General features: G+C 41.0%; 1 protein-coding gene across 1 annotated transcript in view; it reads right to left on the minus strand.

The window, feature by feature from the left end:
* The window catches only part of LOC311498713 (leucine-rich repeat and fibronectin type III domain-containing protein 1-like protein), a 49,861-nt gene extending 38,864 nt beyond the window's left edge, over positions 1-10,997 (minus strand). Inside the window, exons 1-6 of the mRNA XM_084559419.1 lie at positions 10,725-10,997; positions 9,094-9,245; positions 8,705-8,958; positions 8,343-8,586; positions 8,075-8,232; positions 6,790-7,170 (exon numbers count right to left, since the gene is read on the minus strand). Of these exons, the coding sequence (XP_084415545.1) occupies positions 6,790-7,170; positions 8,075-8,232; positions 8,343-8,586; positions 8,705-8,958; positions 9,094-9,245; positions 10,725-10,917 (1,382 nt within the window). The 5' untranslated portion in view covers positions 10,918-10,997. The remainder of the gene's footprint in view (positions 1-6,789; positions 7,171-8,074; positions 8,233-8,342; positions 8,587-8,704; positions 8,959-9,093; positions 9,246-10,724) is intronic.
* Positions 10,998-15,278: the final 4,281 nt, after the last annotated feature.

The following is a 15,278-nucleotide window of genomic DNA, read 5'->3' on the forward strand; positions in this document are numbered from 1 at the left end:
TGTTTGTAGTTCAAGGAACAGAAGAGAGACTGTGTGTTTCTGTGCTCTCACTTTAAATTACACACGGATCAGGCATAACATTATGACCACCTTCCTAAAAGTGTATAGGTCTCTCTTGTGCCTCCAAAACAGTTGTGACTCATCAGAGAATGGACATGGGCTTTCTGAGGGTGTCCTGTGGTGTCTAGCAACAGAGTGTTGTTAGTGGGGGCCTTTGGGTCCTATGGGCCTCTGTGGATCCGTCTTGTTTCAGTGCATGCCACAGATACTTGATCAGTTTAGGATCTAGTGAATCTGGAGGCCATCTCAACACCTCTGTTGCTGGACACCACAGGACACCCTCAGAAGGCCCACGTCCATTCCCTGATGAGTCACAACTGTTTTGGAGACACAAGGGAGACCTACGCAATGTTAGGAAGGTGGTCTTAATGTTATGCCTGATCGGTGTATACGCACGTTTTTTGTGCATATTAAAGGTTTGCATAATGAATAATCTGTCCACAGTTCAGCCTTTACTTCCACACCTACATCTGCATCTAATATAGCTAGTGGGCCAGCGGACCATTAAGAGAACACCTTCCTCTATGGAAAGGTGGTCCTAAACTACTTCAGATGGGATGAAATGAGGTGGTGCTAATATCATATTTGAACATTAAAGCATGTTAATCTACTCTAATAGACCTTGATCCTGTAAATTTCCATAATATGGCCTCGTCTAACACATGAACAAGATGATGGTTACTTAAAATAATTAGTAATCAGCCTGCCAGATGATGTTTTCTTGTGGGATAGATGTGTATCATATAAAGATATAAAGGTGATGTAAAGCAGTAATTGCATGGGTCATAAAAGTGCACGGCACTCAGGCCAAACTCATTAATTCATCCATTCCCACCTCAAAGGCCTTCATGATATCAGTTATAGGTTTTTGAAGAGCATGTCTTAGACACGGTGTTAACTAACATCAATGTTTTCCATGTAGATACACACAGCTGCTCGTGCACTAACACATTCTCGGATAATGGCGTTGACCGTATATAGGGGTTTCTGAGGCTGCCTCAGAGAGCCCTCTTTATCTTCTGAGCTCGTCTGAAAATCTCCAGACGATCGGTAGTCTTTCTAAAGCGGCACTTCTTCTAATTTGAGCTGCCTGATCAATAAAAGTAAAATAAAAAGGACACCAAAGGTGGCGTATAGCTTACAAGAAGCTGTGATCTTGATGCTCTGACTGGACTAATTTAATCAAGAATTGTAGTTCTTCAAAATCACAAGTTAAAATCGTAATTAGAATAGACCAACTTGACAGACAAATCTGTCAGATCTGTCCCATGCCGGTCGTTGAATTAGTACAGAAAGGTTTCATCTGTGCTTGTGTCACAAAGCAATCTGCAGTTCCTCATCGCGGAGAGAGAACACACTTTGACTGCTTTATCTATTAGTTCTAATCTGTGGTATTGATGAGCTTCAACAACATGAATCAGTTTTAATGATGCAGTGTGCGCTTGGATGAGAAATAGAGCAGAAATAGATGGCTAAATAAATGTGTTGGGCTCAAATGCCCTCGGCTTGCAGCACCGAAGCTGTTTTCTCTTTCCCCTATTTCCTGTCTTCTGTGGTCCTCAGCACTTTGTACCCTCTCCTCAATTCTCCTCCCTCACCTCCACTCTCTTCATGGCATTTTGCCTCACCCTTCCTAATGGATATTGACCAAAGAAACACAGAAGAAAGGAACTGTACACGTATGCACACACTCTGGGCTGCCGCCCCCCGCACTCTTTTCTCAGAAACTGAGCTGGTGCAGTGCTGATGCCTTCTAATGGATGATAATCTCACGATGCCATGTGACTACTTGTTTACTCATGATTCAGCCATGATCTGATGTGATGGCGTAAGATTACAACTAATGATACTTATGCAATGGACATATTTCAGGCTGTCTTTAACTGGTAAACATTCATAATAAATAAACTCATATCTGAGAGATTGTTAAAACGTCTATTGTGGAGCTCATGAGTACACGTGTTTTGTTTTTTTTGTCTCACAATGGCAATTCTTATACCTGCTCTCCTTTTATTTGCATTGGCATAGCCGTGTTCTGTTAAGATCTTTAAATACTTGTATTTAATCTTGTCTTTCAAGCTTAATGTTCCTGTTGATCCTGTTGTGTTTCTGTTAGTGTGGTACCAGTAAGTGTGGTTTAACACTGCTATAAAAGGTCTATGAGCAGCTACATTGTCAGAAATAAATAGTGTATTTTTTTGACAGTTCAAACGCACTGTTTTAATAGAGAGTCAAAAACAATTGCAGCCAGTCTGCTTTTATGCTCCACTGTGAATAGGAAGTTAATCATAATTCTTTACCATTAGATGCATGCAGCCTGCAGCTCTTCATCTAACAGCTCACTGAGTCAGTTTTTTTGTTATTACATCACTGTCTTGCAAAAACTGAAATGACTGTTTTGGTTAGCAGATGGATTTGGGGATCATTTTTAATATTTCCTCAGGCTGCTTCACAGTCGGAGTGGCAGTAGGTATTTATAGCTGCAGCTATTAGCGGCAACACAATGCAGCTCATACATATGGTAAAAAGAGCGACGTGTGATGGATGCAAGTGACGGGGGGATCATTTTGTTGAGCTTGTAATCTTGCTGCGTTAACCAGTTTGGTCTCACAATGGGACTGTTGTTTCACTATTAATACAGTAAACAAAAGCGCAATAACAACAAAGCTGTGTTTGATACAGCCTAAATAAGGAAGTTTTTAAAACTGTAAATAATATATATAGCAGTGAAGCCCAAGAATAATATATACAGGTAATTATACCTTCTCCATTTCAGAAACAGAGCAAATGTTCATCTGTCTATCCATACTTGACTGTAAAACTGTGCTACATGTAGTGTCAACCTTCATCTTACTAAGGTGATTAATACCCATCTTTGCTTTGGTTGGTGCCAGGCTATGAGAAGTTACAGCAGCTTATGTGATCAGAGTAGTAGTTTAAGTGGAGCTGAGGCAGGTGAGTTATGCCTGTACCCACCTGTCACTCAAAGAAGCCCCACACTCGATTTAAGCATTAATTGAAGCCTTTAAGACCGGGGATCGACTCAAGCGGCCGTTTGAGAATCTTTGGTTTTTGGAGCTTCCACATTTTTTTTTTTCCGGCTCTAGAGGAAAATGAAATGTAATAGTTTATATTGAAAAATATCCAGGTTGTTAAGCGTAGCACATCAGTGACAAGGCTGCAGAGTACTTTGGTGATAAAGGCGTCGTAGCACTGATGCCTTTCATTTCTATTCCGTCAAATTTGTCACAGTCGCCGGTGAGGATTTTCATAACGGGTTCAGTGATATTGGTTTTTTTGGAGACATTGTTTTAAGGCTGTTTTTGACAAGGACATGGGTAGTCATTGTACGCCAAAGCTCTTATCCTTGGAGCTCAAGGTAGATCATTACAGCCTTGCAATTTTGGAGCTGTTATTGACTGAATTTGTGCTAGTTGTTCTAGGGTGGAAATTTCAGAATATTACCTTGGACTTAAATGTTTGATGGGAAAAAAAAAATACATAAATATATTATGATTTTGAATTATATGGCTCCATCTGTGTTGTACAAGTGCTAGGCCAATAAAGACCTCACATTGAATTTAAATTACCTTAAGTAATAGCCATTTTAAGATTTAGTAAGTACATTTAATTGAGTATTGTCAACCTCTAGACAATCTGCTTGATAACACAATGCTCAATACAAGACACCTGAGCTGTAAAAGGTGTATTTAGTAGCTGCCGGGCCGGGAACAGCATTTAGCACTGACAGTTATTAGCCGGTGGGCCCTTGCTATGCAGGAAAATACAGAATAGTAAGAAGCTGCTTGTCTGAATAAATGAATAAATAAGTATCCTCTCTGGCTAAGACATCACAATCACATTTCTGTGCAGACCCTGAATTCTTGTGTTGACTTTTCAAAAATTAAAGAGGAACAGTCTGTTCCTCCTGTCAACATGAATGGATTTTGATTCCATCAGACATTCCTCCTTCAAGAATTATTTCCCCTGAGAGACATTTTCTGCCCTAAAAAAAGCCAAATTGGTTAGCAGGCACTTTTGTCAAACAGTGAAGACATTTTTTGATTTACGTCGGTAATCACAGAAGACAGAGCGATGCATTTGTCCATTTTTAGTCCACAGTGTGTGATAGTATTAAAGCCACCTGTCACTCATAACAGGATCTGGGAGATTTTCCCAACCTGTTGCCATGACAACACACAACATATGAGAAATCCTCAGAGTTAAAAAACAAACAGGGCTTTCCCAGGCTTTCGGAGGGAGATTTAGGCAATGATGTCGCCCTGTGCTTTGGATTTTGGCACAGAGAGGACGTGGAAGACTCCCCAAGAGCACAGAGATTTAGAAGAGGAGTTAACTGCAGTTGCTTCATGGTAGCTGGCCATGCTTTTTCTCATACAACTCCAGCGAGACTCACTTTAGCTATAGACCACGAGGGTAAGAGGGTAAGAAGTAACAGTAGAGTCCATGAAAAGGACTGCAGAGAGAAGTCTCCCTCAACTTACACTCACATAATGAATGTGAATTGTTAACTAAAATGTGATAAAATATGGAGTAAAATCAATAGTGATAGCTGTCTATCATCTACTAGTTGTTCAGGGGGTCCTCATGAGTGAAATCATTTATTATCAGTGTTTCGATGTATAAATAAATTTACTCCATATTTACAAATTCCAATTTGTCTCCTGTTTCCATAAAGTAAAAATAATGTATATTCAACATAAAAGAACCTTTCCAGGTACATACACTACCAGAACAAGGCGATAATCACACTGAGCGAAATGTATTAGCACTTCCCCTGTACAATCTTTTCATACAAGCCTAACCAACACCTCTTCTGTCTCACAAGCAGCAGGGGTGCTGAACTTGTTCCAAGTGAGAACTGCTACATGACTACGCTGTCAAATGCTTGGTAACACTGTTACTATATAGACCTGTGCAATGACTCTCCTCCAGCCGGATGACTGTAATAGTCTTTACTATGGAAATGAACATTATCACGATGTATTCATTTACACCACATACACAGGAACATAGAGGTCTACCATCACCTTAAGTGCCGTTTATACCTCTGCGGGACTAGACGCCGCAACCTACGTACGTAACCAACGCCGGGACATTTATACTTGTGCGCTCGTCAGTCTGGAACAACACCACCCAAACACTAGTCAGCGCGGTGAGTCAGGTTAATATTTGTTTCTACTTCCTGCTTCACTTACAACAATGGCGAACGTCTCTGAACTCAGTTAACCTTTCCTCAATGTGTTCCATCTGTATTGATCCAAAACAATCAATTTGAAAAGTTGCGAAGATGGAGAAGCAGCCGGAAATAAATGGTAAATGGCCTTGTCTTCATGAAGTGCCTTTCTACCTATTGGTAGTCAAAGCACTTTACAGTCACAGGCACTTCTACCCATTCACTCACACAAGCACACATGCATTCACACACCAGTGCCATACAATGGGAGCATCTGGGGCTTCAGTGTCTTGCTCAAGGACACTTCGACGTGGGGCACGTTCAGGGATCAACAACCCATGGACAACCCGCTACACCTACTGAGCCACAACCGCCCTAAATACTAAAGCAGAAACACGCTACTACCAAGCGGACCAATCACAGCTCTTGTGGTCTGCGTCGCTGCAACGTTTCTGGGGAGGTGCACGCCTGGCTACACCGTCAAACTGATGCAGAAGTATAAACCACCTGTTAGTCTAGCTCATTTATTTACACGATTCACTATAAAAGGACTTATTTAAATCCCCAAATTTGGATGACGCTTGTTTTAATGATAACATTAGAAATATCTGGGTATTCATTGTAGGGCTGGATTTTAAAAAATAAATCTTCGTTTGAAAGATCTAAAATTGATTCTTAAAATCCTCAAATAAAATTTTCAAAATACATGCCATTTCCTGTGTCCTCAGGTTTTAAATTTTGCACCACAATCCAAAACATGACAGAAGCTGAGAGCGCAGTGAGGTCTAAAAGCCTATTGAATTTAAAGAGTTTGATGACAGAAGAGAGCTGCAGAAAAGCAAAGCCATAAACAAGATGTGAAACTGGAGGTAAAATATTGAGGAGATGCCACAAAATCTCTTTCACAGCCAAGTAAAATTGTTTTGAAATGGAGATATCAAAAAATGAAGTAATATTCAACTGGAATCTAATCCATTCAGGAAATCGGTAGCAATACCCAGCCCTAGTTCAATCCCATTTTATATGGGCTCAGGACAGAAATGTCAGAAATCTGTAAAGCACTACATGTTCCTCTCACTACATTCAAGTCAAGTCAAACCTCTCAAAACACAGCAAAGTATCTGATTGATAAACCTAAAATGTAAATACTAGCAATGAAAGCACTCTACAAAAATATCAGCACAGCAATGAAGCAAATTTCGAGGCAAGGATTCCTCACATTTAGTCCCGATTCCCCCGTATTAAACTAACCCTACAATGGCTTCGTTCCACTACAGATGTCTTTATGATTTCAGTTGATTAGCCTTTTACGACTGGATGGCGCTAATCTCCACTCGTATCGTCTATCATCTGCTCTCATCCTCACAGCAGCGGTTGATGTCTTCTGAATAACTTACACACAGCTGCACTCACACTTACAAATACATACAGGCACCGGGATGCCTTTTACAAATATGCTTTAAAAGATTTATGATTGTCAGAGAACACAGATGGGCAGAGTATAAATTGCCAGCGCAGGCAGGCAGGCATACCTGTAAACCAGCGTGTCATCCCCGGAACTGTTGTACTGGACTTGGAACATCCTGACTCCGGTCGTAGGGGTTTGACTGCTCCATCTAATGAGGGCAGAGTTTCCTGTCAATTCCACCAGTGAGACCCTCTTGTCCGCCGCTCGCGTCTCGTTGTTAGGCATCGCAACCTTAGAGGAGGTCAGGATGTCAGAGGGGGCAGGTTCGGAGGAAGGATCTCGGCTGCGGCTTGTGCTGTTTGCCAGATGGGGCATCGGAGACACAACTAACTCCACCCTTCCTGTAGATTCACCTGCTGCATTGGAGGCAATGCAGGTGAAGTTTCCTGAATCCTTCAGTGATGTTACGTTGATCTCAAGGCTTCCATTAGGGAAAACTAAAGTCCTGAAAAGAAAAAAAAAAAACATATTTGGGGGTTTATAAAAAATAATAAGGCAGTACAATCTTTTTTTTAATATTTTTAACACCTTTCCCTGAAATCCTTAATTTTATTATTTTGTTACTTCCAAGTCACATTTCCTGGCTCTTAGTCACTCAAGATAAGATACCACAACGCTTCTTATCAGTGGAGACTGTAACTTGGATTGGCAAAGTATCAATGTCTTATTAAAATGCCCCAGGCCAAAATTTGCTCCCTATTCATTTTAAGAGAAAAGGGGCAAGACACATTCACTTCCACTTATGAATCACAAAAGCCCTCCTTCTCTGTCACCCACACTGGAGCCAATTGCTAATCAGTGTTCCTTAATAATCCATTTACTTGCATGTGTACTATGCTGCCTTGGGCTCCAAATGCTGCCAACTTCCACCAGCATCCGCTCGGACTCCATTCAGAATCACTACACTGACTGCCAGGCTGAGGGATAATGTTAATTTATCAAAATGGTCCTTTGAAGAGAATTAAATAGCTAAAGAGATAATATCAATGAATGGATGTTGTATATGAAAAACTGCAGCTAAAAAAATATTACCTGACCAGTGTGCCAACTAGGTTACCACATGAAAATGTGTGAAAGGGTGTTCCGGGTGAGGAGATTCTTGTAATCCTCTGTCAGAGTTGGCCCACACAAGTCAAGTGCCTACACCCTGCTACCACAGCCAACACAGAAATGATCTGCACTGTCTCTCTGACTTTATGATTCTCCTGCACCTGCCAACTAGGTTGCCAGGATCCTGACATCACTGCATGTAGAGAGGTGCTTTCAGTGGACAAGTCACACTCCCTCCTTGGTAGAAACAGAGTACACTGCAGATCAGATTAGACCGTTGTCTTAATTAATATTAATACCTGGAGCTGTTAGATATAAGGCGCCCTTCAGGGCTGATCCAGTGGACTTCAGGCTCTGGGTCACCATTTGCTTTGCATTTTAAACTGGCCGGTTGGCCCTCCATAGCCACAGTATGAGGTGACTTGCGGGTCAGAACTGGTGGGTCACAAATAAATTCCTAAAGGGCAAAAAAAGATAAGGTCACACTTCCACATCTAGATTGTTTTCTGTGATATCGTATTTTTATTATTCAAATTAGATTATTTTCCATAATCACAAAAATGTCACCTCTTCAGGTATTGTCCAGAAGTACTTGGCACTGAGGTCAGAGGGAGAGGCACAGGTCTCTAGGTCATCTTCTCTGGTTAGTCTCCTCAACCATAGAAGTTCACAGTTACAGTGGAGAGGGTTACCACCAAAACTCAACACTAGAGAGGAGAGGGGGGACCCTTTGGACTTGGCGTAAACTGGGATTCTCAGGAACAACGGGTCCGGGGGAATTTTCTTGAGCTTGTTGGACGTCATGTCTAACCTGTTAAAGGACAGTGTGTAGAAGGTGGAGAGATGGGTAAAAGGGAAGGACATATTAAAGGGAACCATTTTTCTTTCAGTTATCTATCTCTGTGCACATCATCTGCTCATTTTCTTACCTGGCCAGTTTGTGCAGGTTGGTGAAAACCCCCTGGGGAACATTTTCTATGAGGTTATGGTCCATGTTCAGGGTATTGACATTGGTTAGCCGCCCGATCGTGTCCCAGGGCACCTGGGCAAGGTTGTTGTAACTGAGGTCTAGATCCTCTAGTGTAGACAGAAAGTCATCAAAGGCATGGGGAGATATGGAGTGCAGCTGGTTGTTTGCCAGGATCAAATGACGAAGGTTGGTCAGGCCTTTGAAATGTTCATCCTGGTTGTTAAAAAAGGTGAAAAACCATGAGTACATAGTGCTAAAGACAGGTATACCTAGTGTGTCAACTTCTCTGCGCATCGTTTGTAACCGTAAATCCATAAATCCCATCATCATTCCACCCATTCATCTTACCCTGATCATAGTTAATCTGTTGGAGTCTAGGTGGAGTGCTCTGAGTCGCCGCAGGTCACTGAAAGCTGAAGGAAGGATCTGACTGATGGTGTTTCTGGACAGGGTCAGATGTAACAAGCTGGTCATGTTGGCAAAGTCCTTTCTTCGGACAGCTGGTAGAGAGCGGAATAGACACACGAAAAGACTCAATCATCTGAATCTCAAATATCAAGATATAAATAGAATAAAAGACCTTGAGCGGCAAGAAGGTGTTATGTTATCTCGACCAGGGAATGAGGTGTTTTTACAAAGGTGGATGACTCATGTTTATAATGTTCTGTAGCTTTTTGTAAGATTTATTTATTTTTTTTTTTTTACTGAGATACAGTGGAAAGGAAGTATTATAGGGAACTGTAGACCTAATGTCTGCTTTTACTTGAGGATGCAAAACCCCTATAGTTGACTACTTTGATCACGCTTATACAGCAACTATTTGACTAATTTGCACATACTTTCTTTAATATCCACTTGGCTCTATCACAAGTTAGTATACCATTTGCCTTTTACCATTTTCAGCCAAACAAAACCTAGAAATAGGTTTATTTTTTGGTGTAGATTCAGAAAGTTCACCAGCACTAAATTGCTATAAAATCTTTTTGGGTGGATTTCAAGCTAAGGCTCAAAATACAGCTGCCCAGATTAGATGCAGCTATAGCAACAGCTTAAACGGCTTCACTGGCTGCCTCTATTTTACAGAACTGAACTAGAAGGTTTGTTTTATGTATACAAAGAACTAAATAGCCTGGCCCTTGAAAACAGAAGAATACGTATGAGACGTGCTTCTGCTTTTTTCAATCAGGCTCATCCTTTATAGCCCCAAGGCAATCCTCTCCTCTAAATTGTATGGTATACTGTATAAAGTATCTCCCAATACTGTTTTCAGTACTATTTGTACGCACAAACATTGGTTTTATCTACCTTTTATCACTAAATGCAGCGCTTAGAATTACTTCTGGATGCGACTGTTGTATAATTGAACATGCATGCCTAATACCCTCCAGCATTCAGGCAATGGACCTTGTAATAAATTATGCTTTTGTTAATTTCTAAATTAGAACATCAACATCATAGTGGATCTTATATCCCCCAATATGAGAAATACAAGTTTTGCACAGTCTCATGCCATACTGGAAATTAATTTCAGTCTTTTGTTCGTCTTTTGTTTGGGTGAACTATGGAAAAGAGAGCTAATGGGAATCCAGATTAAAATAAAAGGATAAAGCATCCCTTCTTAAAAATAAGTACGTTGCGTAGTATCAAAGAGAATTCTTTGATATAAGGAGATGAATCGTGAATGAGATTTGCCCGGCTGGACCATGAAACAAAAGAAGTATTAAATCTAGAAAGAAATAGCCAGACTCATGGGAAAAACAACATTAAAACACCCCAACAACATTTGTGTTCACTGTTAACAAACTGTTCAGTTATAACCAGGCATTCTGAGATGAGGTAAAAATACTGACATCTATCAAACAGCCACTGAGTTGGTTAACAGTCCAAATATAGGGTATTGTAAAATATGGGTGTGCCGTTGTGTTATTTGAGTTACAGTGGTACACTAAATTAACCAGAGTATCAAGACAGGCTGTTACCTGTGATGAAGTTCTCTTGAAGTCGTAGCTCCACAGTGCGTCGATCAATGGCAGCGGGAACAAACAGCAAGCCCGTCTTTGAGCAGAGGATAGCGAGCGACGGAGAGAGGCTCTGGCACATGCAGCGTTTCGGACACGGCTGTCCCCTGCATGCTGCTGCCAGCAACAGCAAAGAGAACCACAGCCGTTCCATTATCCTCCACTGGGAACGGGGCAACTGGAAGACAGAAAGAACGGAGCAATAAATTAAACTGGAGACAAAGATGGTGTCAATCAAATCTGTCAGGAAGTGGCAAACCAGGGAAATCCTTATCTCCAGAGAAACCTGACCAGTCATAAAGAAGCCACACTGTTTGAAGGAAAACAAACTAACCTTTTAAAATTGCTGCACACTTAGCATGTGAAACCACCGCTTATTATGAAACGGTCTGGCCTCCGCCTTAATTAACACAATGAATTACATTACCCAATCTAAAAGTCTTGCACTCACAAATTCAAAAGCACTTTTGGATTATTTTTGTACATACTGTTTAATTGTGCAATACATTAGACTTAAACATGTAATTATACAGATGATTTCCTCTTTAGGTTTTACAATAATTGCTGACATCGTAATTGCTGTCGATCAGTTCATATATAGAGGCTGACTAAATCGCTCATAAAGGGCTTTATCTGTTTGTTGGCATCTTCTCGTCTGTATCTGATGTTTTGGTTGAGATATTTTTGCAACATTGGCGGGGAGTCACTGTCAGTCCAGTCTTAATCTTCATGCTGGTGTCTAGATTGCTTAATGGCTACAGCATCCACCAGTTATGGTGGTAATTATACCAGCAAAACAAAGTAAAGATTGATATTTGTAAGATTCAGACTCACATCTCTCATCCACTATAGCTGAAATCAGTCTGAGTTTGGTAACTCAGGTCCAAGTCATGTTCAAGTTCTTCTGTTTTAAATTACAGTGACGTCCACTGTCACTGTCAAACCCAGTTCAGTCATAAACAACCGGCTCGTTGGGGTTACCTTGGTTGAATCTCCCACAGCCATGTCTGAGCTGTAGCAAAATGGGCACAAATGTTTCTTATCCACGCTGTTTCTTCTCACTTTTCTAGTGATTCAGTATTTGCAATGCAAAACTTGACTTTCCAATATATACTACCTCGTCAGGACACATAGTTAGATATGTTTTCAATAGTGTATAATCACTTGTACCTATAGATCAGTGTTTTTCATTCTTAGAATGAGCCCTAATGATGGAATGGGTCATTTTTTTTACAAAGCTAACCATTCTGCACTGCAGTGTTTCTACAGTAGTGCAGAACGGACCTACCAAACAGGTTCCAGCCACCACGGGTTTTCCAACACATTTGGACGGACAGCGGCAAGGCAGGGGCATACAGTCGGCTGCAATCTGCAACCTCACCACTAGATGTCACTTAATCTTACACACGGGTCCTTTAAATGACATCTAATTTACAGTTGGAGACTGTTGTATTGCATTTAGACACAACTTAATGTGTGAACATAGTTCGTCACCCTGTTCCAGTCATCAGCTGCAGCACTAAAAAAAAATCTTTGTTTCATCTGAACACAGCATCTTTGTCTTGCTGGTGAGGCTTTAAAATTGTGGTTTGCTTTAACTAGACTGTATTCCCTATATATATATATATATATGGTGTTATATAACCCTCGTTTTGCAGCTTGAGCCGAAGTGAAGTGTCGCCAAAGTCAAATTATCAAATTTTCTACCTGTCATAGTTTAACCAGGCATTTAAATGTGGAACCAGTTCCACTTTCTAACACTACAGCTGAGTCAAAACTCATGGTGTGCTATGTGTGTGTGTCAGTGGGCAGCAGTATATTAGCCTTTCCAGTCTGACTAACAGCCCGATCAATGGCATTGAACCATTATTCAGCAGGGGGCCTGTGTACTAGTTCTCCATCATGCTCCTCCCTTGACGCACCTAACACCCTTAACAGAACATTTTTTTTATCAAGGCGTGGCAATACAGCATCACAAGATTAATAACACCCACAGTAGCTACATGCGTTCCTCTATTTATGTTAGATTTCCCTGTGTATTATCCTGTAATGGGAATCTGCCAAATATATACAAACAAACAAACGAAAGTGTACGCAGTCTCATGAGTCTCTGGTAAAAAATAGAGATGCTGTAATTTAATAGTTCGTGTTCTCCATCCTCCCACAACGTAAAACGTGCAACAGAAATAATGATTAGCCAACTACACAGACACAACGGTTCTTCTGTCAGCCTTTTCCATTTTTCTCCCTCTCAGTGTTTTTCTGTGCCGTTTAATATATTTCTTTCCATTACTTTTGATTATTCCCTCCGCTGTACCTCCCCAGCTCATTCCCCTCATTCAGCTCCCAGTTCGGACTTTTCAATCATCCTCATAGCCATGTTCTCCTCTCTTCACATTTTGCTCACTCCATTATCCTTATTTTTAAACCCACGCAAATAGATCACATGCTACGCAAACAACGTAATGTCATTTGCTCGCCCTTCAGCACTGTGCAAATGTGTTTTGTCTTTAGATGTTTGGATTCTCATCTTGTCACTCTACTGCTCACCTCTGTCTGTCAGTCATTCCGTGTACAACTCTTATTTTATATATTTTTTTGCTTCTCCATTTTTGCCCATGTCTCTTTCCTCCCGCTTGCCTCTCAGCAATTCCTCTCTTGAAATTTTACTTATAAAATGTGCTTCCTACGGAGGAGGAAATTCTTAATAACACCCTCCCTATTGCTTTCATTTTCACTCCTTTGCTTTTCTCATGATCATCTATCTCGCCAGCCCCCTTCCTCGATTCTTTTTTCAAGCCCTCCGAGCTCCTGCGTTCTGCATGCATTATCCATCTCTCACCTCGTCTCACGGTGGTTCTATTGTAATGTGCCTTTAATGTGTTTATTTGCAGGAGCTGCTACGAACTGTGGTGTTAAATGCACACATCCTTCATTTGGTTCATCCACTCACCCAGCTCGCTCGTGTTCCGTGTGAGTCATTTAGACACACCTCACTTGGTCCACTTATCCAGGCTATGGCTGTGTTTTTGGGGCTGTTCAATTATGGACCTGTGTGGTTTTGTGTGTAATTTGGTGAGGATGATGGTGATCAGTCACCCGCCATTACTCACGACCATGCTATGGAGGGCTAATAACACAAGGGGAACAGATTCGAGGTGTGTGCCCTTGTTACCAGTTAGATTGGGCCATTATAGCTGTTGGCAATAATTTGAATGACAATTTAATGCTCTGCAAATGATCACCGTTGAGACGTTGGTGCCGGGTGGAGCTTCACAGTTCTGTGACTGCTCAGTAACCCCGTCACCCTGCTGCAATAGTGATTGGTTGTCTTATGCTGTATACCTTCGTACTCATCCCATACTGCAACGCTGTCTGAATGCTGCCAGAAAACAATAAATATTCCTTCATCTAAGCTACTTTCAGCCCAATCCAAATATTGAACAGCAGTTTTATAGCAGTGTAATAGATTCTGATTACTGATTTAGTTAAAAAAAAAAAAGGGACATGGTAATAAAGTTAGTCACTGTCATTTATGGCTTTCCCATGGTGTAGTCGGTCTGTTCGTCATGTTCACCGGGATTTGTAGAATGGCCACCAGAGGTTCACCTCTACTTCAGATTATCTTATTAGGGGCAGCTTTCCAATATCACCTGGCATCATTTTTCAGTTATCCTGATTATAGGTCGAGCCGGTAAAAGCGCAAATTTTCCTTTTAGTTTATTTTATTCCGACTTTAAGGGCAACAAAGTATGTAATAAATGTAAATGTGCACAGAATGTGTATTTTATCCCAACCCATCTGGTACGGATGTCAATGTTCCACAGATCATTTGGTTCATGTACCCATGGAGCACACTTTTGCTAAAAAACAAAACAAAACATGGGCTATTATAAAGACAGTTACGCCTCAACTGACAGCAACCGCCTGTCAATCAGTGGGGCCGTGCTCTTAATTATGCATACCTTAAAGCCTTAACACAAATTAATCAGCTTCATTTTCAGCTCCAGATGTTGGAGCTTGGGCACAAACAGTATCCAAATGGGATAATGTCATGAGTCCAACATGGACGACAGTTAAAACAGATTTCGTCCACGTGATCCAGCCCACAAAGAACCCACTTAAGGGTGTGTGAGTGGAAGCATGGACTCCATTGAGTAATTCTATAAGGGCCTATAAACTGGGCACTGTTAATGAATTAGGCACCCGTATAGAAAAATCCTCAGTAATGACAAACTGATGCTAAGGAAAGTGAATGTATCTAGGCAATCAATCAGCACCTCTTGCACAATTTTAGCTTCATTAGTGGAAAGATGCAGTCCACTAAATTATATTAAACTAGCTGATGCTAACAGACCATGTCATTCCAGTCTGCAGCACATAACTCCAGGGGTTAGAAACTCGAAAAAAAGTCTAGCATGTCGCATTCATGCATCTTCCTTGATTTCAGTTTAATCACAAAGAATCACTAGTGACTCTGTCTAGACGAAGCTCTTTAGTTCGCAGGCTTTCGAG

Source organism: Chelon labrosus (assembly GCF_963514085.1).
Source record: "Chelon labrosus genome assembly, chromosome: 13".
Classification (NCBI taxonomy): domain Eukaryota; kingdom Metazoa; phylum Chordata; class Actinopteri; order Mugiliformes; family Mugilidae; genus Chelon; species Chelon labrosus.